Below are 26,014 nucleotides of genomic sequence, written 5' to 3'. Positions count from 1 at the left end.
TTACAATACTTAATGGCAACTTCTCATAGTCTAATATTTGAAAGCATCCAAACAAATTGTTTTTACTCTAATTAGAAAACTGAAGATATACATCAACCCATTGGTTTCATTTTCTTATTAATTTAAAAATATTATATCCATTTCCTTTAATTTGTTGGCAGAAATTTACCCAGGAAGGCACAGTCCATATTCAAATAAAATTTATTCCCATGGGAGGAAACAGGAATGCATCAGCACCAAGTAACAGTGAAATATTCCCTTGTGCCAGAAAGCTGCACGCTGTCTAGCACGCTACCTACAGCAACAGCATCTAATCCCTGGCAGTCGCCTGAGACAGCCATGGCGAAGTGTGAAGCAAACTCTGACTCAGATATCTTTCTTGCTTATCTTCGAATACCCTGAATTAAAACCCATAAAGAATGTCTTGTTCCCATGGGGTTTCAGTGAGCTATCAACTAATTCCCCAAAATAAATGTTTTAACTGCTACTAACCTACTAAATATAGGGTGTGGCAAAAGTAGGTTTACAGTTGTTCATATGGAAAATATACAATTAATAGATAGTAAAATAAACCATGTTTCACATACTCACAACTGTAAACCTACTTTTGCCACAGGCTTGTAATTTAACCAAACACACTTCAACTCTAATACTCAAAGAAATTAACAATTTTGAAATGCTAGGTGGTAATAAAAATAAAAACACGTGGTAAAGAAGTATTTTCTGGCAGGTTTCTACCCCACATCTCTGCACAACATCTATCTACTTTATCTTTCAGAGGCTTTGTTCTGTTAGCAGCTGGATCTTGATAGAATCCTTTATAATGGTTAAAATAAAACTAGTTGGGGAATTTCACACAGCTGGAAAATTACCTGACTTGGAACTTCTTAATCACAACACACAAGCCCCATTCTTTCAACAGTTGAATCTCCTTCTGTGAAATCTCTGTGCGACTGTCTTACTAAAATAGTGATACAACTAGTATTTAAGAAAACAATGAAAACAAAAGCGTAAGAATCTGCAGCCTATGCAATAGACATACATTATAAACAGGAAGAGCTCCCCAAAACAAAACAAATCCTTTGTATTTAAAAAAAATTAACTGTTCTGACTCTTATGTTTATTGGGAAATTTTTTTTTGTGAGTTCCCTTTTGCCTAAGCTTCCCCTGAAACTGCTATTGTCAAAGGCCCACACTATATACTTTGCCTGGTATTTCAGGTATTCTCTATGGCCTCGGGTAGTATCCATATATTGAAAGTTAGCCCAGGTGACCTATATATTAAATCACCACCTCAATAACTGTTTGGATGCCCCACAACAGTCGCCCTAAACTTAGCACATTCAAAACAAAACCCACTGTTCTCTTAGTGAATGGTACCATCATTCACCCCACAGCCCATATCAGAAACCTACGTATTAGTTTTATATTAGCTTTTATTCTATCATCTCCTTAACCTCTGCATACAACACCCCTCCATCAATCACCAAATCATTTTCATAGACATGCAAATCTGAAGTCACTTGTCAAAAAAATTCAAAAAGAAGAAAAAATAGGATCCTTCATAATTTAGCTTCCCCTTTTTCTACCTCCCTCCCCTTCTTCTCTAACTAGACTTGTAAATTCTACCTATGATGAATTTCTTTCAGTTTCTTGACTATTTTAGGCTTCCTTCCTTCCTCTGAGAAAGCCTTTGCACATGCTCTTCCTTCTGCCTAGAAATCTCTCCCTCCACTCCCAACCCTATTTGACTTGGTTCACTCATAGGGATCCTTCCTTTGACCATTCTTTCCCAGACCATTTCGGTTGCCTAAGCTTATCTCTCTTACTTCATTTCTAAAACTCAAGTCCTTTCACTATGAAAATAAAACCTCACTTAGCTCTGCATTTTCCAGCTCTGCAATTATCCTCTTCACATCCAAGGTTACTCCCTCACTCATTCATTCTTTTATGAATGCAAAAGTTTTCTTCTTCCATGGCTTCATCAAAGGGTCAAAGATTTCCTAATTGCTAAACGCAGTGGGCTCTTTTTTAGTCCTGTTTTCTGACTTCAACATAGCAGATATTTTGGAAGCACTTTTTCCTTGCCTTCTTCTTTAATAAATACTCTCCCTTGGTTTTTCTCTTACCTCCCCCAACAGTCTCTTCTCAGCCTGTGAATTCCTCTTCCGCTCATCCTTTTGCTGGCATCCCTCCAAGATTCTGTACTTGGCCTTCTATTCCTCCTATCTGTATTTCCTTTTGGGCAATCTGAACCATTTCTGCAACTTTGACACTTATATGTGTGATCCCCAAATCTCTTGGCTGTTCACATTTTTCTGTAAGCCTCAGACAGTTAAAATACTGCCTATGGAAGATCTGTTAGATGTCCCACAGGAAACTTCAAGTCACAGGATCCAAAAGGCATTTATTATTATTCTTTCCAAATTCCTCCCTCTTCTGAACAGCACCATATCTGACCAATAATTAGCTAACGCTGTACTTCTCCCTTACCCTCATACTTCACAATTAATCTGCAGCCAACTCCCATCAAATCTCTTTTCTCTCCACTTCTACTCCCTAGTGCAACTTCTAAGTTCAAATCCTGATCACCCCTTGTCTTAGTATTGCAAAGGTCTTCTTATCTCCAATCTTGCACCCTTTCTAAATCATCCTTTACAATGCTTCCAGAGTAATCTAAATCACATGTCATTCCTTACTTAATATGCATCCTGGCTGTTTATAGAATGAAGCTGGAATTCCTTAACACGGTAAACACAGATCTCAATAGTTGCCTACCTCTTTGGTACCACCTATGTCCACCTCCTGTAGTCTAGCTTACTAAAATACTTGATGCTTCCTAAATATAATAAACTGCTGCAGGCAGCTCCTCCCGTCTACAGTCCTCTTCCCTTCTTTTAAGACTTTTATAACGTCTGTACAAAGAAAGCCCTTTCTCACAGTTGTGGGAGATATTAACCACTTCATCCTTTGTGTCCCCATGGCATCCTGATATATACATTATTATCGTTGGTAATTCATTTGATGATCTTGCCTGACCGGGATTCAAACAGTAATTCAGCTACTAACAAGCAGTGTAAGTGTGGGCAAATGAACCTCTGTGAGCTTATCTAATCAAGAGATAATGCAGAGTTGTTGTGAAGAAAGAATGAGAGCACTGTATAAATAAAGCACCTACTTCTGTAAATGGCATTACGGGTGCTTGGAAAAAAAATATTGATGTTACTGCAATTGTTTCCCCTACGCCACTCTGTGCAAGCTTAAAAAACATCATGATCAACCCGGCTGGTTTGGCTCAGTGGTTTGAGCGCTAGGCTACAAACTAGGGGGTCGCCGGTTCGATTCCCGGTTGGGGTATGTGCCTGGGTTTCGGGCCAGGTCCCCTGGTATGGGCCTTGAGAAAGGCAACCAAACATTGATGTTTCTCTCCCTCTCTTTCTCCCTCCCTTCCCCTCTGTCTAAAAATAAGTAAAATAAGAAAACAAAACAAAACATCATGATCAAACTGTAAGGTGCTATACTAACAGGTATTTGTGTTAAAACACATTGATTAGTACGATTAGTTGCCTGGAGGGAGAGAAAGGTAGGAACTAGGGAAAAAAAGTGGATTAGTAGGGGACATGGGTCCGTTGAGAGACCCAACAATTGACAGTAAGGATTAATTTTCTTGTACTTTGCAACCTCATTAGCACTCTGATTAAACTGTTGCTTCCTGGGAGTCCCTAAAGACCACAGTTTTGTGAATTACAGATTATGTCTTTCCTCGGTAGGCCGTGCTTCCAGCGGGCAGAAACCTAATCCCCACTACGTCCACTACCCGGCAAATGACGCCTTGAAAAGACGCTGGTAGAACAAATTTTTTAAAATATCGTATCACACAAGACACACACCTAGCACACCGACACATACAGCAATCTCCAAAGCCTACGAATAGATGTGCTGGTAATCCAGTCACAAATTCACTGCAAGATCCACAAGCCAGACACACACCCACCCACGCGCGCACACAAGCCGCGCGCGCCCCCCAGCCTGTGGGCCCACTCGCCTTCCCCGCCGCCCTGCGGCCTCCGGCCACTCACAGGAAGTTCTCCATCGCGATGCGGACGATAGACCCTTCCACAAAAGGTCCGGCCGACGGCAACGGCAGGGGCGGCGCCGAACTCCTACTACTCTTGCTCGGGACCTCCGACGATGGATCTTTCGGGTGACATCTCTTGGAGGCCAGGGGGCTTGGGGTCGAGGTCTTCCGGCTCGAAGTCGCCATCCTGGCTTCCCCTTCGCCCCGCAGCAGCTCCAGTTCTTAGAGACCTGCCGACCCAACGCCCTGACGTCCCGCTCCCGCGCGAACTGTTCAGCGCGCGACCCCACCTGAGAGCCCGCCCCGCGCCTGCGCAGTTCCGGCCGGCGGCGTCAGCGGGTAGGCCCCGCCTTGGACCTAGGAGGTCTGTGCAGAGGACAACGCGGGTGGAGGCGGGTGGGGGCGCCCAGCGGGATGCGAATACTGGGCCTTCTTTTTCTGCATGTTCCTGAAATTTTCAGGGTTTTTCTTCTTTTGGGGGGGAAAAAGATGTCAGTTTCATTTAGTGTTTTGAAAGCTCTTTTAGCGCTCCAAGGAAGCAGATCTGCGAAGGGACGAAGGGAGGCTTTTGCAGTGGAACCTGGGTCGCTGGGGTGAGCTGAGGACCCGGGGCCGGGGCACAAAGGCAGGCAGCGTGCAACCGGGTGTGTGGATTCCGCCAAAGTGCTAAGGAACTCGCAGGTCTTCGCTCTTACTCTTTTCAGTTTGCTTCTTGTTTGCATTCAATCCGTCCCCCTTATCTAAAAAAAAGAAAGGAAACTCTTCCAAGTGATTCTATACCCAAATGTGTCTCTTAAAGCATTGTACTAAGTAAGTACGACGTGTGAAAAGAGACTACACTTCGTTGATTCTTCCTATTTACTCTCTACCCTTTGGCTCCCCCATACCCTATCAAGACTTCATGCTCCTGAGGTTTGTTGTAATGCAGGAGCTCTGGCTTCATTTCGAGGGTGCTTCCACTTAAACCCGCTCACATTCGTCTAGTTAACCCCTTCAGTAAAGATGAAGAGCACCGCGAGGTCAGATTTTGAGCATTAACTCACTATGTCCCTTTGCTTGGCACCCTGCCAATAAACTTTAATTTCTGCACTAAAAAAAATAAAAGGAGCACTGAGGCAGGTCTACGTAGCTCTTCATTCTCTTAACTAACAACGTCTAATCAAGAGGCGGGGGCTGCTGCGGAAAGGAGCCAATTAAGGTTTCTCTGCTCCTAGCTTGCTTTGTGGTATGGGAGACAGAAAAAGAACCAGTGAACCACCGAAGGAAGGATCATCTCAGGCTGTGATAGATGCAATAAACAAACTAAAACAATGAATTGGATGGGGGAGACGCGGAAGGCACGTCTGAGGAGATGATAAATGTTTGAGCCAAAAACCCTGAAGGAGTAGGAGGAGCCAAGTGCCTACGTCAATGAGCAAGAGTATTACAGCCAAGGACAAAGGCTCATATGTGACAAGTGGGATGTTTCAGGAACAAAGGCCTGTGTGGCTGCAGTAAACAAGATTGCACAGCACAGCCTTGCCCGTGGTAGCACAGCCTTGCCCGTGGTGGCACAGCTGAATTTTATTTTAAAAGCAATGGGAAGCCACTGAGTGGTTTTAAGCAGGAGAGGAAGTTGATCAACTAAAGTTTTAAAGTGACTTCTCTGGTTGCTGTTTGGAGGAAGTCAAGCATGGAAGTGGGGAGGCCATTTAAAAAGCTGTTGCAGTAGAACTATGCTCCTTCCCCACATCTCTGCTTTTTCCCACCGAAGGAAATAGAATGAGTAAAAAGCATGTGAATTTTTCATGGCTACTAGAATTTTGTTTTGAAAAAGCAAATTAAAATAAAGAAGAATAATTTGAAAACTGTCAAGTGCCAGAAGATAATAAAAATACTCAGTGGTTATAGGAGGGCGCTGTATTGTTGTTAGATAAGACAGAGTTCTCAGGGTCTGGGCAGTTTTTACTAAATGCTTTGGAGATTCGGCTGCAACCGGATGAGCTTGACCTGAAGTTTAGCCAACTGCAAGGAAGAAAACATGTAACTAACCAAATAGTGTTTATAAGCAATGGCTAAACCTCCTTTCTGGGAGGCAGAGCTTTGCCTGACTCCCTTGTTGCAAATAAAACTGCCTGAGGACAACTACATCTTGCTCTCTTTGAATTTGGTAGCCCTGTCAACCCTGCATTGCTAATACAAAAAAAAAGTACCTCATTTGGTACCCTTGCTTCAGAGCCATAGAAGAGTCAAATTCTTTGAAGAATTCCACACACTTTTGGGGGAATCTATCCTAATAGGAAAATAATACAGGCAGTGGTGATGAGAGATGAGGGAAGGGAACCAGTCTGATCATTTTTGTGCCATCATCATTTCAATAGCGAATTAATCAAATTGTGCTTATAAACTTGGAAGCTAAGAATGAGCCTCTGATCTTGTGATGACCCCACATGCACATACACTATGAATTCTTGTCTAAGAAGCCACTCTACCATCATCTTTTAAAAAGGAAAAGTTTGTTTTTAATTACAAAAGCAATACATGCTAAATGAAGATACTTCAGGATACACAGAAACCAAACTCACAAAGAAAAAAATCTATTCATAATTCTTTTGCCCAGCCTAATAACTGTTAAGATTTTGGTGTATTTTTTGGTGTTTTACTTGCATATGTATAGTATGCTCTTTTCATTAAAAAATGCAGCATGAATTATAGATACTATTATTTAATCCCCCTTTCTCACTGAATATATTATGAGTATCTTCCCATGTCATAAACATTTTTCTATGACATAATTTTAAGTAACTGTGTAGATGTACTATAATTGACTTAAATATTTTTTGTTGGCATTTGTATGACTGGAAGTTAGCATGAACCAAGGATACTCTGCAGACTATAATAGCTCAGTGCTAGCCTAACATTCTTAAAAAAATTTCATGCACTCATAAAAATATACAAATCTATCTTGCCACATTTAGATTCTTTAATTCCACTGATGAAAACTGTCCTGCAAAGGGTGGTGGTTAAAGAGACTGAGGGATAAATATTTAGAAAGATTATCAATTAACCAGAATATGTTGAGTGAATGAGCCACAACATCTAGTCCTACACTTCTTAGGGTTCAAAGTTCAGTCATCAGCTGACTTCATCACCCCATCCTTGCTAATTAATAGGCATGGCAAAGTAATTGTATTTAACTTTCCACTGACCAAGGAGTGAGTAACCAGGGGCCATTTTGAGTGACGGCCTTTCATTCTGGAGGAACTTGAAAACCGATACAAACAAAATGCTGCCAAACAGGGGCAGGGTCAAGGACTATGAATTTCACTTCACCATCAAAACACCATCTTCCGTGTTCTCTTCCTTGGCTTCACTTCAAGCTCTTGATAATGATGCCACAATACCAGGAAGGTGGGGCAAGATGACATGGAATGGGACTGCACTGAGATTCCGGCTCTAACCAGAACCCTCACAGGTAAGCACGAATAATCTCCTCTGGTTTGCATACCAAGTGAGAAAAAACATTACTTTGGCTTTGGGCAAATTCTGAAAGTGGAAAAGTGAACCCTCATGGCTTGAGAGGAAAGAAGTCGCATGCTAAAACCTGAGTTTTTGGCACCCAGGAACGACCATTCTCTTGCTCCCTCCACTTTCCTGTCATACACGTTTCTAACAGACCTAGTTAAAGAACTCATGGGGAAGATCTAGGCAGGGAAGAGAAGTTCTGAGGAGAATCAGCATCCTTCCCCAGGGGCACTAAAACCCTATGGAACAACCTTCTGGTGAAGCTAAGGATACTTATGTCTAAAATTTTCAATTTTTTAAAAGTTGTTTCTAAAATCATACAAGAGAGTTAGAATATCTGCTTTTTCTTACCACAGGCATATAAGTATTAGAGTTGGCTGTAGTAATAGCTATAATATTAGTAGCAGCAGTTAATATCAACAGCATTAACCACATACCAGCTACTACTGTTTGAAGCACTTTTTTTCTATTATTTTAATCATTGTTCAAGTACAGTTTGAAGTACTTTTTAATAATTTATTTTATATTCTGAATGAATGCCTCTTTCTCAAATTTTCATCTCTTAGATACAAAAACCAACTGAAAAACTAAAAAAAAATTAGGAATAATCTCAGATTTCAAGTGTTCTTTGTGATATGTCATGCTAACAAAGCCTAGAGCTAACTCTGCTTTCTTTCTTTTTACTTTAAAAAATTTTTTAAATATATTTTATTGATTATGCTATTACGGTTGTCCCATTTCCCCCCCTGCATTCACCTCCACCCTGCACACCCTCTCCCACCGACATTCCCATTTAGTTCATGTCCATGTGTCATAAGTTCTTTAGCTTCCACATTTCCCATACTATTCTTACCCTCCCCCTTTCTATTTTCTACCTACCATCTATGCTACTTATTCTCTGTACCTTTTCCCCCTCTCCTCCTCCCACTCCCTTGTTGCTAACCCTCTATGTGATCTCCATTTCTGTGGTTCTGTTCCTGTTCTAGTTGTTTGCTTAGTTTGTTTTTGCTTTTGTTTTAGGTGTGGTTGTTAATTATTGTGAGTTTGCTGTCCTTTTACTATACATGTTTTTTATCTTCTTTTCTTAGACAAGTCCCTTTAACATTTCATAAAATAAGGGCTTGGTGGTGATGAACTCCTTTAACTTGACCTTATCTGAGAAGCACTTTATCTGCCTTTCCAATCTAAATGAAAACTTTGCTGGATAGAGCAATCTTGGATATAGGTCCTTGCCTTTCATGACTTGGAATACTTCTTTCCAGCCGCTTCTTGCCTGTAAGGTCTCTTTTGAGAAATCAGCTGACATTCTGATGGGAACTCCTTTGTAGGTGACTGTCTCATTATCTCTTGCTGCTGCTAGGATTCTCTCCTTCATTTTTACCTTGGCTAATGTAATTATGATGTGCTTTGGTGTGTTCCTCCTTGGGTCCAAATTCTTTGGGACTCTCTGAGATTCCTGGACTTCTAGAAGTCTATTTCCTTTGCCAGATTGGGGAAATTCTCCTTTATTATTTGTTCAAATAACTTTTCCACTTGTTGCTCTTCCTCTTCCTCTTCCCCTTCTGGTACCCCTGTAATTCAGATGTTGGAACGTTTAAAGATGTCCTGGGGGTTCCTAAGCCTCTCTTCATTTTTTGGAATTCTTGTTTCTTCATTCTTTTCTGTTTGGCTCTTTCTTCCTTCTGGTCCACTCCATTGATTTGAGACCCAGTTTTCTTCCCATCACTATTGGTTCCCTGTACATTATCCTTTATTTCACTTAGTGTAGCCTTCATTTTTCCATTTAATTTGCAACCAAATTCAACCAATTCTGTGAGCACCCTGATCACCATTGCTTTGAACTGTGCATCTGATAGGTTTGCTATCTCTTTGTCGCTTAGTTGAATTTGCTCTGGAGCTTTGATCTGTTCTTCTGTTTGGGCCATTTTTATTTTTTTTTTGTCTTGTACTACCTGTTACATATGAGGGGAGGAGCTTTAGGTGTACACCAGGGCAGGCAACCCAGTTGCTGGGTTGTGATGCTGTATGTGGGGGCAGGGTCAGAGAGGGAACAATGGTGCTTGCTCTTCTCTGTGCCAGACTTCAGTCACCTCCTCCACTTCCCCCAAGCACACTGGGCCCTTCTGGTGCTGATTCCCATGTGGGTGGGCTTGTGTACATTCTAGGACCTTGTGGATCTCTCCAACGAACTCTTCTGTGAGGCTGGGAGTCTCTCCCTGCGCCTCAACCCCCACAGGTGTTTTCAGTTGGTGTTTTGAGGCTTTATTTCCGTGCACTGGGACCCTGGGTTGCACAGTCTATCTTGCTCCCCAGTTTCACCTGGTTTATCTGCACACGAATGTGTGACCACCTGGTCAGCCAGCCGCTGTGTACGCCTCACTGGGTCTGCCCACTGCCACCCTGCGCACCCTGAGTCCACAAGTCACTGCTTTTTTGTTTGCCAAGACCCCTCTCCACCCAGCCACCTGACTCCGCCCCTCCTACTGGTCTGGATGAATGTGTCTATTTTAACTCCTTGGTTGTCAGACTTCCATACAGTTCAGTTTTCTGTCAGTTCTGGTTGTTTTTTTGTGTCTAAATTTTGTTGTCCTTATTTTGGTTGTGTGAGGAGGCACAGTGTGTCTACCTACACCTCCATCTTGGCCGGAAGTAACCCTGCTTTCATTTCTCTTGAGAATATAAAATGGGGGGACAGTATGACATTGCTCCAGAAGGCATTTACCTTTAATTTCAGAAAGATCACAAACAGGTGCTGAAGTGCTATGTGCAATCTCTTCTGCAGGTCCTTGCAAAGTGAAGTGATAGTCCTTCTTGCCCAGGCTAGGGCAGGAGCACGTGGGAGGAGAGGAAGTGTTCCTTCTCACACCCTATTACTTCCCATAGGAAAGAAAGTTGGTAATTGTTAAACTGTGGAAAATCTGTTGAAATTAGCTACATGAATGATTAAATTCAGTACTGTGGTATCAGTCACCAAGAGTGACATTTCATCCCAGCATTTCAAGCTAGGGTGCTGCTGAACTCTCCCATAAACTTGTTGGTGTTACTATCCGGCTTCCACAGCTTAGATTGGTAGCCATAAAGCTCTTTTTTTAATCATCAAAATTGTGTTTTTGTTATTTGAAAAAGTTTGAAAATCCAAAAAGCAGAAACTAACAACCATTCATCTATGTATTTCTACAATCAAAAATTAACACTAACAATTTGCCTTGATTTCATCTACTTTTCTATAATCCACTTTTTAAAACTTTAAACATGAAATATTTGATTTGTCTTTAAAAATTAGAACAATGCAGATAAAATTAGTGGCATTTGGCATTTATTTTTTAATCTTATTCCTATACCCCTCATCTTCTAGATAACTACTCTTTCACACTTGTTCATTGTGCGATGTCCTTTGAGGCCATTTTAATATTTCACATGCATTTTAACCAGAGAAAACATATAGTAATAATTTGAGTGTGGCTACATCACATAAGTGTGTTACATAAACACATAGTGTATTACATGTTAATTATTAACATGAAAATATAATAGTTATACAAGTTGTTTTTTTATTCAAAAATATAATTTTGAGATATATCCATGTTGACTCATATAAATTTGGTTTCCTTTGAACTTTTCTAGGGCTTAGTATAAATATATCATACTTTATCCATAACCCTACTGATTTGACATATAGATTGCTTCCAGTTTTTCATTTTACAAACATTGCTTCAGGAAACGTCCTCGGACATGTCTTTATGGATATGTGCTAGCATTTCTCTAGAATAGATACCCAGAATTGGAATTGCTAGACCATTTATTACACTAATCGTAGCTTGTGGCCAATTTCTTAGTAACTGTGATTAATTAAAACAGAATTTCTATTACTCCCCCTGCCCCAAGCACTGGCTTACAAAATTAGGATAGTGATTATTTATTCAGAATGAGACAAGAAATCACAACTTTAGCACTATTGACATCTGGGGTAAGATAAAATTCTTTGTTGGGGGGAAGAGGAGGCAGCTGTCCTCTGCATTGTAGGATGCTCAGAAGCATCCTTGCCCTCTGCCAACTAGATACCAGTAGCACCTCCCCAGTTTTGACAACCAAAGATGTCTCCAGATATTGCTAATGTCCCTTAAAGGGTGCAATTGCCCCAGTTGAGAACCACTGCTCTAATCCTACCCCCTCTTTCAGAGCACAGAAAAAAGAAAGAAGCCTTTCCAGCTCCTTTTATGACTTAACTGTGTCTAAATCCCCTAATTTCTAAGGAAATTAAAAGAAATGAAAAGTTTCTATCTTATTAATATACATGCAAATATCTACCAATGTTCAAAACAGTAAAATACTTCATGAACTAATTGGATTTTATTACAGGAATGCAAGGTTGATTAAATAACTAGCAAATTAAATCAAGTAATGTGATTGTTCTTATTAAAAGATTGCAGGAGAAAGATTGAAGTAGAAAAAATATTCAGTTATTTTCAACACATTTATGGTTAAAATTTCTAGAAAGAACAAGTAAAAGAAAACTTCCTTTAACCAATAAAAGTCAAGTCCAAAAATCTCCAGCAAACTCATATTCTTTCATTAAATACTTAGAAATAATCTCTTAAATTCTGGAACAAGTCAAGAATGGTAACATCACTACTTCTATTGAGCTCATATTTGGTATTTTAGTTTGCTAAATAAGGTATGAAAGAAGAGCAAATACAAAAGTTGAAAAGGAAAAACCAAAACTGGGCTTAATAAGAAATCTAACCTAATAGTAAAAGAAAATTATGGTAGGCAGAATAAGGCTTCCCAAAGATGCCTACATCCTAATCGCTGGCACTTGTGAATATATTCTCTCACATGGCAAAAGGAAATTGCAGATGTGATTAAGTTAAGGATTTAAGATGGGGTGATTATCCTGGATCATCCAGGTAGGCCCAGTATAATCATAAATGTCCTTATAAGAGGGGGGCAAGAGGATCAGAATCACAGATGTGACAATGAAAACAGATGTGACTGATGACACGGTTGGAAGGTGGCTATGAGCCAAGTAATGTGAGAAGCCTTTAATAAAGGCTAGAGATGGCAAGAAATGTATTCTCCCAGCGCCTCCCTTAAAGGAGCTCAGCCCTGCCAACACACTGACTTTAGCCCCATGAGATCCGTTTTCAGAGTTCTGGCTTCCAGAAGTGTAAGATAATAAATGTGTTGTTTTGAGCCACAAAAAGTGTAGTAATTTGTTACAGCCACAATGGGAAATGAATGTAAATATAGAGTCTATTCCAAGAAGTAATAGAGAGCTTAGCAATTTTACCGGATATAACTCCAGGTGAATCAAAGAGTTAAAGGTAATAGGCAAAAGTTTAATTTTTTAGAAGGAATCACATAGGCCCTGACTGGTGTGGCTCAGTTGGATTGGTGTCGTTCCGTAAAGCAAAAGGTTGCCAGTTCGATTCCCAGTTGGGGCACATGCCTGGGTTGCAGGTTTGTTCCCACAGTCAGGGCAAGTATAAGAGGCAACCTATCAATGTTTCTCTTTCATACAGATGTTTTTCTTCCTCTTTCTCCCTCCCTTCCCCTCTCTGTAAAAATAAATAAAATCTTCAAAAAACTGTATAAAAAGAAACCACACGGGAATACCTCAAAAAACACAGGGTAGAGAGGAGTTTCTTAAATAAGACAAAATATATATAAACCATAAATAAAATTAAAAGATTATTAATTCATATACATTAAAAACTAAGGCCTTTCATGAATCTAAGTCACCATAATATGCTTGGGGGTGGAGGTAAAAAAAGATACTTGCAACATTTGAAACAAACAGAAGCTTAGTATGTGCAATATTAGAGAATCTATAAGAAAATGATACACACTGTCAGCCCCAATAACCACTTAAAAATAAGGAGGAACAAAATCTCGGAGTGGCGGGGGGAGGTGTAGGGTGTGAGATATGGTATGTGGACAAAGGTCTATAATCAGTAAGGGTGTCAATGTAGAAACATCTAACGCTGTAAGGATTTTTATGAGTAGATTTGAGCCAAACTGACTACAATTGCCAGGAAGCAAAACCTCAGTGGATTGGAAAAAATGCTGCAGAAAATGGCAGTTTTGCACCTTATTTTATACATTACAATCAAAAGAGGAGGTGTAAGGAGTTACATGAAGTATCCAGGAAATAGATTAGAGTGGTGGGAGAAAGCAAAGTGGGGAAACCTCTGGGAATGGATAAAAAGTCAAGTGACAGACATATACTTCTTTTACGTAGGTGGGTACAGGAAGTTAACAAGCAACACTGAACATGACACCAGCAGCAACAAGGGGATTCGTGGTCTCCTGGTGCGGTGCCTGTGCTTTGAGGAGTCCAAAAGAAGGAAATTTGACATTCCACTTCCGGCCAAGATGGAGGCATAGATAGACGCACCATACCTCCACGCACAACCAAGATTAGAACAACAACAATCTAGAGGCAGAATAACACCCAGAACTGACAAAGAATTTATCTGAATGGAAGTCAGACAGCCAAGAAGTTGAAGTAGACCTGTTCATCCAGACCAGTAGGAGGGGCAGAGAGGAGCAGCCGGGCACAGGTCACGGTGCGGGTCTCGGTGAAGAGAGCAAAGAGAGTTGGGCGCATAAGGCAACTGGGGGCACATAGACCTCTGGGGCACGCAAGATTGCAGCAAGTGGACCCTGAGTACACAAGTGGCAGCTGGCAGACCCAGTGAGGCGGTGATTATGGAGCAGGGCAGAGTGCGTAACCCAGGATACCAGAGAGAGCAGAGAACGGAGCTACCACCATTGTTCCCTCCCACCCCCGCCCCCACATACAACGTCACAATCTAGCGACTGGGGTGCCCAGCCCTGGTGAACACCTAAGGCTCTGCCCCTCACCGTAACAGGAGCGACCAGACCAAAAAAAAACAAAAAACAAAAAACGAGAGAGAGAGAGAGAGATGTCTCAAACAGAAGAACAGATCAATGCCCCAGGACTCATCATTATAAGCGACCAAGAGATAGCCAATCTATCAGATGCATAGTTCAAAACACTGGTGATCAGGAAGCTCACAGAATTGGTTGATTTTGGCACAAATTAGATGAACAAATGCAGGTTACCATAAAAGAAATGAAGGAAGATGCATAGAGACCCAATAGTGATGGGAAGGAAACTGGGACTCAAAACAATAGAGTGGACCAGAAGGAAGAAAAAACAACCAAATAGTGAAGAATGGAGAAATAAGAATTCAAAAAAAAAACGAGGAGAAACTTAGGAACCTCCAGGACATCTTTAAATGTTCCAATATCCGAATTATAGGGGTACCAGAAGGGGAAGAGGAAAAGCAACAGACTGAACAAGTATTTGAACAAATAATAAAGGAGAACTTCCCCATTCTGGCAAAGGAAATAAACTTCCAGAAAATCCAGGAAGCTCAGAGAGCCCCAAAGAAGTTGGACCCAAGAAGAAACACACCAAGGCACATCATAATTACATTAGCCAAGGTGAAAATGAAGGAGAGAATCCTAGAAGCAGCAAGAGATAAGGGGACAGTAACCTACAAAGGAGTTCCCATCAGAATGTCAGCTGATTTCTCAAAAGAGACCTTACAGGCAAGAAGGGGCTGGAAAGAAGTATTCCAAGTCATGAAAGGCAAGGACCTATATCCCAAATTACTCTATCCAGCAAAACTTTCATTTAGAATGGAAGGGTAGATAAAGTGCTTCTGAGATAAGGTCAAGTTAAAGGAGTTCATCATCACCAAGCCCTTATTTTATGAAATGTTAAAGGGACTTATCTAAGAAAAGAAGATAAAAAAAAACATGTATAGTAAAAGGACAGCAAACTCACAATAATTAACAACCACACCTAAAGCAAAACCAAAACAAACTAAGCAAACAACTAGAACAGGAACAGAACCACAGAAATGGAGATCACATGGAGGGTTAGCAACAGGGGAATGGGAGGAGGAGAGATGGGGCAAAGGTACAGAGAATAAGTAGCATAGATTGTAGGTTGAAAATAGAAATGGGGAGGGTAAGAATAGTATGGGAAATGTAGAAGCTAAAGAACTTATAAGTATGACACATGGACATGACTAAAGCGGGGGATGTGGGTGGGAGAGGGTGTACAGGGTGGAGGGGAGTGAAGGGAGAAATGGGACAACTGTAATAGCGTAATCAATAAAATATATTTCAAAAAAGACATTCCAAGCGTATGTTATCATAGATGCAAAAGGACAATAGACAGTTAATTAAGGTAAAGATTGACTTTTTTAGGGAAGATTCTAGTCTAGGACATGACTGCCCACAGTGGCCTGCTTTTAGTTAGAAAAGTTTTTAATTTCAAACTGCCCTATGTGGTTACTTTAAGTCTCTGAGTTTATAAGGCCATCACACAGGCCTCCCCTGAGCTTGTTAGGTTTACTATGTGGCCTGTTTTCATCCACAAGGGCTCCAAGAACCATCTAGCAGAACACCAGCTCGATCCAACATGGTAACTGATTTCATCTTCTGGTAAACTCTTAGTCTCATTATACACTCATTGTAATAAGTTAGCATTCTACATACACAACATCACCATAATCAAAAACAAAAAGGCCCTATAAGGACACAACATGGCTTACAGGGCTCTTCCCAGAAGTACCCACCCCTTTCCCAGAAAAATCCTAAATATCCCTCCTCTTTATTGAATGCCCTACCCCTTGAAAAATGAGCCTCAGTAAAAGAAGTAAATCCCACCAGGAAGGGGCTGCTCTGTCTGTGGAGTAGCCATTCTCTGTCTCATTGCTTCAGTAATAAACTCTCTTTAACTTTAAACTCTAAAATAAGAAAGGAAGGGAGGTAGGGAGGGAAGGATGGAAGGAAGGAAAGAAGGAATGAAGGAAGGAAATGATACACAGTTCCATTTAAAAAATGGGCAAACTAAGTAGGCATTTTGCACAAGGTGAGGCATGAATGGTCATAGGACATGTGATAAGATGCTCAATTTAATTAACAATTAGAAAAATGCAAATTAAAACTTCAATGAAATACAATTTCATAATTATCAGACTGGCAAAAATTAAAGTCTGACACTAGGAAGTTTTGGCACCCACCTATACTGGTAGGGTACTGCAAATTAGTGTAGCCAGTTGGGAAGCAGTTTTTCATCATTTAGTTAAGTGTGCATATCGTAAAACTAGTAATTCATATGTTAGGTATATAAGCAAAACCAAGTACTTCATATGGTTGCCTGGGTACTTGTATGAGACTATTTTAGCAACAATGTCCACAATAGCAAAGCACTAGAAACAACCCAAGTGTTTATCAATGATAGAATGGATTCATTACAGTATAATCATGAATGGAATACCATACCATAGAGAAAGGAACTACAGCTGGAAATTCAACATGATTGAATTTCAAAAAACATAATTTTGAGCAAAAAGACAAATCACACATGATTTTGTTTATATATATATAGCAAATTTTGATATGTGGTACTTTTATGATTATTGATATAGATATATATATTTATATATTCATTTACTATCAATATATATAAATGTGTGTGTATATACATATACATATATGAAAAAACATTTCTTCCTTATTTATCTGAAAATGTCATTATTTTGCTCTTTTGAATGATAAAATTCCCAGTTGACATTTTCTCTCAACATACTAATGATATTATTTCACTGTCTTCACACCTTCCTCATTATTGAGAAGTTTAATTTCAATTTTCATTCCTCTGTAGTTCATCTGTCTTTTCATTTACATTAAATCTCTTTGCCTTTGGTGTTCCATAATTTCATAATGATGTATCTAGGTATGGATTTATTTTTACTTATATTACTCAGAATTTGTTAGACTTCCTGATTTTGAGCATTTTTAGGCTGTCCAATTCTAAAACAATCTAAAATATTTTCCCTTTGGCCCTGACTGGTGTGGCTCAGTTGTTGAGCGTCGTCCCACAGACCAAACGGTCACCAGTTCGATTCCCAGTCAGGGGACATGCCTGAGTCACTGGCTCAGTCCCTGGGAGGAGGCAATTGATCAATATTTCTCTCCCTCACATTGTCCCTCCCTACCCCTCTCTCTAAAAATAAATAAAATCTTTTAAAATAAAATAAAATATTGTCCCTTTGAATATACCCTCTCTTCCATTCTCTTTCTGTAACTCTTATTTTAATACACTAGGTAGTCTCATTCATTGTCTCCTACTTTTCACTTCTTTTTCTCTCTATATATTGCAGTCTGATTTATTATTTTATATTCTAGTTCACCATCTCTCTTGTAGTACATGTATGCAATTAGATATGCCTTTTCCATTGAATTTCCATTCAATTTGCCTTTTCCATTGAATTTTTAATTTTAATGACTGTATTTTTTATGTCAGAAGTTCTAGTGGGTTCACTTTAAAATCCACCTGCTTGTTTTTTCACAGAGTATTGACTTTTGTTATGTTTTCAATGCTTTTTTTTGGGGGGGGGGTCTCTAGTAATTTTTAAAATAAAGTGTCTCTCAAAAAGAATCTCATCCTATGAAGTCTTCGGTATTTAATTCTGCTGTTTGTTGACAGCTGATTTTTGCTTCTAGTGGACTGTTTCACTAAATGTTTTGCAATTCTGAATTGTGTAGTTTTAAATGTGGGAAACTCATGCAGCCTGGGTTGGGTGCATGGCCCTCTAAAGAAGGCATTTGTTTTTGCCTGGTAACCCAAGTGTATCACTAGCCAGAGACATATTTTCATGTTAAAATTTTAATTCCTGTATTTTTGGACCATGATCTTTTGATGGACCAAACAGAATTATATCCCTTGGGATATTTTTAAATCCATATACATATTTGTACTAAAATAAATTATTTTATTGAGCTTTTGTTTATTTAATCCAGATTTGTTGAGTATGATAGGCAGTGGGAGTACAAAATTTACTAAGTCTCCATTCTTGAGAAGAGGGACATGAAAACAAGAAGTTAGGTTTAACATGATAAATTTTTCTGGGTTATATATAAAGGGTAGGTAGCATAGAAGAACCATTACTAGTGGCTGGAGTAGGAAGAGCAAAGGGGAAGGCATTGCCTAGGTACTGGTAAAAATGAGCCTTGTATTGCTGCTAATAAGAGAAAGCTGATAAAAGGATAAGAGTACATGGTTGCTCTATCCTTAAGATGGCACTATAAACTCACAATTCCTATATATAGAGAGAATACATAAAAATAACTGCAACTTATCCAAAAATTTCACTCAAACCTTATAATACAAACTTGAATGGCTCTTGTGTGTCCGATACTAAGTGCTTGCACATATTATTGTATTTAATCTCTACAGCAACCTAAAGAAGTATACTCAAGCATTTGCCCCATTTTGCAGAGTAGAAATAGGAGTCAGAGACGTTGTAAGTGACTTGCCCTCAGTCACAAACCCTGTAGTGGCAGAGCCAGGACTTAAACTGAGAAAGCCCGAATCCAGAAACTGCGCACTTAATCACTATCACCTCTTCACAGTAATCCATGTGTTGAAAATGCAACCACATTAGAATGATCAGTTATAAAAACTCTTTTATCCCCCCCCCCCCCAGTTCTATAGTTAAATTGCACAGGAAATTATGTCCCCACCTGGGAATAAATCAGAGTCCATGTTGGTAAGTCTTAGTTGGCTGCTCTGCCCAGACTTGGGCCAGGAGGCTGGCCCTGCCCTCCCCGGTCAGATGCCCCTCCCAGGCCTCTCACAGCACCCTGAGCATGTGAACTCATGGTACTCGGCACTCCAAATTGCACTGACAGGTTTAGATCTGTTTGGCTCAGAATATGTGAGCATCTTTGCAATTCCCATGCCTGATATAATGGCTGGAGCATAGATTTCTCAACAAGTCTTTGCTGAACGTTTTCATCTTCCACATTAAACCAGATCTTGCATCCCAGCCACTTTTCTCAGGCTCCTTCCTCTTTTTCACTCCCTTCTCTACATAACTGATCTCCAACACAAACAGAAAATATAGGAGAGAAGGAAATTGTGTGAAAAAGTAGTTTTTATCTGAAACACTTGTGTGTTTAGGTGAAAACTGGAATAAGTGTAAACACGGGGTTTAAATGCTAAGCGGTACCTATTAGTATGCCTTCCCCCTAGTACATTTCTAAACCTGAGAAAACTATATTGTGCTTACTACCATACTTTCATCTTTCCATCCATGTGAAATATAATTAAATGAATGCAAAAGCAACCTGGAAAGGGAAAAGAAGCTTCCAAAAAGCAAATCCAGCAAAATGAGCATACATGAGGAAGAGTAAATTAATCTGTTCACCTTCCACCTTCTCTCTTTCCTTATAGGAACTTCAGGTTGTTTCTGAGCAATAGCTGGTAAGAATTACCTCCTGCCTCTCTGCCCTATGTCAGTAACTAGTTCCTAACTCTTCCCAACACCACAATCCTCAAAGTTGGTATTCCAAATAGTGTTTCTGGTTTGGCAACATTTGGGGCAATTTGGGTAGCCAACAAATCCTCTGGAATGTGGGAACTGGGGACCTTTCACTAGAATTTGAATTAGTGCTGTGGATGGAGTTGTCAGGAGAGTTAGATTCAGAAGGCAGTCTTATAGGGATTAGAACACAAGTTTGGCAGTGAAACAGATCTAAGTTCAAAACTAGGCCCTACACTAGCTGCTGCACTTGAACAAATTCACCTTTCCTGTTTATAATAGAAACATCACTACATCTACTTTGTAGATGGGTTGTTATCAGGATGATACCATGAGTGAATTCAGGTAAATCTCTGAACAATGCCTAAAAATAGTAAGTATTCAATAAATGTTAGCTATGATCATTACTATGGATTTATGTAATCCATTAGCAAGGGGGCTGGTAATAATATGACTTAACTTTCCACATGTTATAAACCCTTTACTATGCACTAGACATTAGGTCCTAGAGAAACGTTCTTCATTTCTTTTTTGTACTTTTTTAAAGAAAGATTTTATTTATTTAGTTTAGAGAGGAAAAGGGAGGGAAAGTGGGAAACATCAATGTGTGGTTGCCTCTCATGCACCTCTTACTGGGGACCTGGCCCACAACTCAGGCATGTGCCCTGACTGGGAATCAAACTGGCCACCTTTTGCTTTGTGGGACAACACACAACCAACTAAGCCACACCAGTTAGGACTAGTTGACTATTTTTTGTTTTCTAAGTAATGTATTCAGGGAGGTACAATGCTCTTTATATATTAATTTATGGTGGGAATTGAAATTCTTTAGCAGGAAATCCTCCCAACTCCATCAGAAGAATGGATTCTTAGGCACACAAAGCAATAAAAGGTTATGTATAGACTTTGAGGTCAGAGAGACCTGACTCTGAGTTCCTTCACTTAATAGCTGTGGAATCTTAAGTTATTGTTTTACTCTTCTGAGCCTTGGTTTCCTTATTTCCGAAAAAAGTTAATATTTCCAGCTAGAAGGATGTTGAAAGGGTTAAATTCATTCATTCATTCATCCTTCCATCCATCCATCCATCCATCCATCCAAGCAAATATTTATTTATTGAGCACCTACTATATGTATACCAAACATTCTTCTGGGTACTAACACTACAAAAGTAAACAAAACAATCCAGAATTCTTATCTTCATGACAGTTTAAATTCTAAAAAGATAAAAGGTGGGGGGGGAGTTGAGAATGTTCATGTGAAATGAAAAACTCTTTAAAAATTATTCCATCAATGTATGCAGTGCTTATGTCACTAAGGCCTTTTATGTCAATAAAAGGCTTCAGAAGCAGTTAATTGTGGCAGAAATTCAAATCAGAATCTATGTTCAGTAGTAAAGATATTCTGACAACAAAAAATAATGTAGAAATGAGTTAATTGCCAGTGAAAAGATTTTTACATTACTTTTTATTAGGTAATCCTGTAAATTTCAAAACAGCTCTTTGGGTATATAAACATGTATATACAATTTTCTAATGTGTAAATGAAAAGCAGTAGTTAATTATAGCTGATGGAATTTATATTACTCAAAACTTTACCAAAACATTTGTTATAAAAATCAATAAAATTGTTTAACATGTTTACAAAATTTTGGGGTGTGTGCACATAATTATTTTCAAGCTTGTTTTACAAACAAAAGAGTGCAGTTTCTATCCATGTGATCATAGTGACTTTCAAAAGGAGTTCAAAGGCAGAAAAAAGAAGGTAGCATTGCCTTGTAATACAGCATTAACTAATACTGACTTACCCGGGGACACTCATGAAAGATCCTTTGTTATCACATGTAGTAAAAATATTTAAAAATTAATATTCCATTCCTATGACTAAAACAGAAAGCAAGACTTTACATTCTTAGACTAACTTGTTACCATAAAAATTGCATTCATTTTGCAGATATGACTGACACCCCACATTTCTTTAAAAATATTTATGATATCTGAAATTCAAAATGAAACCCACAGTCTTATTCTCCTCCCTATACATTCACTGAATGCAGATTTAAGTGAGCACGCCTCATTTCGACGGTGCCCTTTGTCTGTGCACTTGAAAGATGACTACAACATGGTACCTGTGTATTTTGAAATGGTACCCAAATTAAGATGATCTATGCAAAACCAGCAGCCTGTACTTCTAGAGACAGTTGTCATATGAAAAAACAAAAAAAGCCCTGAGTCAGTATTTTTTGCAAAAGCAATGAAGAAGAATGCTCTGAAGTTATTTCATAACTTATGAAATAGTTATGGTTGTCCAGTATTCATTTATTTTATTTTCATTTTGATTGAAGAGGTATGGCTTTTGTTTCGTTAATCAAATTTGGGTCATTTCCTAATACTCAACTTCATTTAAATCTTCAGAATATCCTGATGATTGCTGAGTTGTATCTTCCACTTCTGTCAGGAGATAAATAGACAATAATAGTTTTCTCTATTTTTATTGTAGAAAAATACTTAATTGACATTCTTAAGATTTGACACTGTTTCAAAATTCCTTTTCAATTAAGCTTATTTAATTGGGAAAAATACTGTTACCTGCACAGGGTCCTGCTTGAAATTTAACATCATCGATGGCAATATCACTTCTTATTGACACTCCCCGAATGGCTTCAAAAATTATCTGAAAGATAATGAATATGTTTGATTTAGAAATACAGTCATCCTGACAAAACAGGGTTGGTTAGGGGCAGATCCAGGTTGCACGGGTCTAGAAGCTGAGATTGTTCTCAGGGCCCCCTTTAAGAAAAAGAATACAAAATCACAAATTCAACTTTAGGTATAAAAGAGAATACTTACTTAGAATTAATTTAAAGAAGTTCACAACAAATTACTGAAGGTTTGGCGATTCAGATCCCTTTCTTCTGAGATCACTGTCAGCAATTTCCAAGAAATGATCACCTTGAAATGCTTCCTGGTGATGACCTGACTTTTCCTCCCCCTCCCCTGCTAGAATATTCTACTCCCAGCACTCACAGGGCCCATGAAAGTCATGGGCCCAGGAGCTTAAGCTTCTTTAGGCTTTCCATAAATCTACTTTTGACACTGATGGTAGATGGAAGAATTTAATGCGACTGATGAGACCCATGTATCAACAGCAAAACATAATAATTAAATTTACCAAAAAAAAAAAAAACCCAATGTTTCCCTTATCATATTAAATACCAGGACATCCAAGAAAGCCCAGGAAGAAGATGAAAGCAGTTTTATGACTTTAGATACTGAGAAGAAAATAATCAAATATTCAGGGTCTAGGGTAAATCAATTGTATTACAATCTCTAAGGCAGCCTGCTGAATACTCCAGTGAGGCTAATAAAAAGTATCCAGAAGACACATTTTCTCTATTCATTTTGTAAGCAAATGACTCCCCACTGGACTAGATTGTGATTTAAAGTAAATCAAAGCATATAAAGTGGATAATTAATAAGCACATGAAACTATCTTAAAATTAATGACCCAAAGAAGCTTCGATAACAGCAGTGTGGCAAAATAACATTAATAACAATTCTAAGGACCCATTCCTAAACAAGGATCCAAATCATTGTCAAGAAGAGAGAAAAAAGAGTCCTAATACATCTAGACAACAGGACATATGAATTAGTTAATAAGCACTTTGGTTTTCTGAAAAATAAGAAAACCTGTTTTTTGTTCACCAAGTCTGCAATATAAAGTGTGATAGACCAGTTACTTGATGGCATTATATTCTTAATAGTTTGTGGTTGGGCTAAAACACTCGATTTCATAAAACCTCCTTTGAATTTCCTCAATACTTGAATAATAACTATTTTATAGCATTACAATTTTGCCCTTGTATTATAGATATACGTCCTATTAGTAAATAATTGAGATTATTTAAGATAAGATAAAAATATTATTTTTTTCAATTTAAGTGTTATTTTTTGAAATGGGTACTGAGCCATCAGGACATCAATACTTATTAAGCTTTTTTATTATTATTATTAAGCTTTTTTAACCAAGCTCTTTAGTAAATGGAACTGCTATGTATTTCTTTCAGTCCAGAGCATCAGAAAACATTTACTGAGACAATGGGCAGCATGAACAAGAAAATGTGGAGACCTGGTCTTAGTTGAGTATCTGACACATAATATTTCCTCATAAATGTTAAGCAGTATCATAAATAAGGATGGTGGACATATTTCACTGAGCTGAGAATCTGTCTCACACTTTGTTCCACTGGCATCAAAATACAAGAAACCAAAGAGAAAAACACCTGAGAGCAGAGGAGGAAAGGTAAGCAAAGAATCTTAAAGGAAATAAAATCATTTTGTGTTTTTGATCAATAGCCAAGTTAGATTCTGACTTCATGCTTTAATAAATTCCTGGGGGAATTGCTGAGACAGGAGCATGATTAAAATTTTGCCACTTGATAATATTTCTTTCACAAAGATAATCTGATGACTGGAATGTCATTGGGAGGCCACCCATACATTCTCCATACAGGAGGAGTCTCAAACCACAGGAGCACCACAGCATTCTGAAAGTCATCTCCACCTGCCTGCCCCCACTGATGATGAACACGCTTACCAGAATAGCAAGTGGTGAACAGATACTTACTAAAATGAGATATTTTGGCCTTATATGTACATTAAAAATAATAGCTCATCATGTCTGTCATGGTGATATGAATTAGAGACCAGAGAGGTTTGGAGGGAATATATTTTTAGAAATAATAATAATATCTTCATATTTTAATACTTTCAAGTTTGTAAAACCCTTTCAACTACATAATCTTATTGGACCCTCACTTAACTTTGGTGATATCATTGTGGCAGGAATATTACCCCATTTCAAAAATATATAAATCTCAGAGAGAATGAGACTTTTTCTGAAAGTCACCAGTGCTTATGACATCCAGGAGAATGAGTGTATTTTTGGAACTTCTGTGGTGGAACAAAGTGTAGACAGTGACTTAATGATACAACTTTGGAACCAGTCAGATCTGGGATCAGATTCTCACTCTGCCACTTACCAGCTGGGTGTCCAGTTTCCCCTGACTATAAAGAAGGAGCTATAAGATCAATTGGAAGAACTTATGTGCAGCTCTTAGCACTGTAAGTGCCTGGCACATGGAAGATGGCATCTGTTTGCACAGACACTAGGCTGTTTTGAGGAAATTAGTTCAGTCTCCACATAGTCATTTGGGAAACCTGAGGGAGTCACTAAATCCAGAAGAAAATTCCTCATGGCAGTTTTATATCTATTTCATTCTAAGCCAAAGAGAATAGTTAGAAGTCTTCCTTCCAGATTGTGAGCTATAAATCTCTCAGGCCATTCTGCACCCTTTGAACTTGAACACCGAAAGGTACCAGCCCAGATGCCTCACTACTCTATGCTCAAAAAGCATTTGGGAGAACCAGTCACCCAGCAAATCTGGTATATGCAAGGCTCTGTACCTGAGCCCCTGGGCTTAGATGCTGGGAGTCACTCATCCCCCAGAACTCAAATCCTAGAACTCTTGTGCATCAGCATCGATGTGGAGGGGGGATGGTTAGAAAAACAGTACTCAGGATCCACCTGAGAGACTCAGATTCATTTAGTCTAGAACAGAGATTCTGCATTTTTAGAATGTATGAGAACCACCAGGAGGGCTTGTTAAGACACCTATTTCTGGGCCCCACCAGAAATAGGTCAAAAGCTCTGAGGTGGGGCCTGAGAACGTGCATTTTAGGTGAGTCTCCTTCTAGGTGAATTTGCACTTTGGGTGTTGTTGCTTGTCTCAGGACCACATTTTGAAAACATCTGAATTGGAAATGGTGCCCTTGTAGCCTAACACAATTAATTCATTACCTCTGAATGATGATCAACTATAGTAGTAAGCTCCTGAGGGATCCACTTTCCTTCTGTAAATAGGCATTAAATCATTGTCAAAATAATCCTTGGGGCTATCTGGTATTCTTCACTAAATTTCTAGACAGTTTTATCCATGCTGAGATAATGGGCCATCCCTGGATGATGGCACATCTTCCCTCTGGCACCTGTTCTTTAGCAATG

At 39.0% G+C, this 26,014-nt stretch overlaps 2 protein-coding genes across 3 annotated transcripts in view; both read right to left on the bottom strand.

Moving 5' to 3' along the window:
* SMC5 (structural maintenance of chromosomes 5) overlaps positions 1 to 4,367 on the bottom strand; it is an 89,413-nt gene extending 85,046 nt beyond the window's left edge. For both annotated transcript variants that reach the window (XM_045840176.1, XM_045840177.1), the window contains exon 1: positions 4,080 to 4,367. In XM_045840176.1, the coding sequence (XP_045696132.1) occupies positions 4,080 to 4,264 (185 nt within the window). In that variant the 5' untranslated portion in view covers positions 4,265 to 4,367. The remainder of the gene's footprint in view (positions 1 to 4,079) is intronic.
* A 17,032-nt stretch (positions 4,368 to 21,399) lies between these two features.
* Positions 21,400 to 26,014, bottom strand: part of MAMDC2 (MAM domain containing 2) — a 125,806-nt gene continuing 121,191 nt past the window's right edge. The window contains exons 13-14 of the mRNA XM_045840178.1: positions 22,540 to 22,624; positions 21,400 to 22,401 (exon numbers count right to left, since the gene is read on the bottom strand). Coding sequence (XP_045696134.1) covers positions 22,337 to 22,401; positions 22,540 to 22,624 — 150 coding nt within the window. The 3' untranslated portion in view covers positions 21,400 to 22,336. The remainder of the gene's footprint in view (positions 22,402 to 22,539; positions 22,625 to 26,014) is intronic.

Source organism: Phyllostomus hastatus, unplaced genomic scaffold, assembly GCF_019186645.2.
Source record: "Phyllostomus hastatus isolate PE091 unplaced genomic scaffold, TTU_PhHast_1.1 phas_contig_34, whole genome shotgun sequence".
NCBI lineage: Eukaryota > Metazoa > Chordata > Mammalia > Chiroptera > Phyllostomidae > Phyllostomus > Phyllostomus hastatus.
This window is presented reverse-complemented; position numbering and strand designations above follow the sequence as displayed.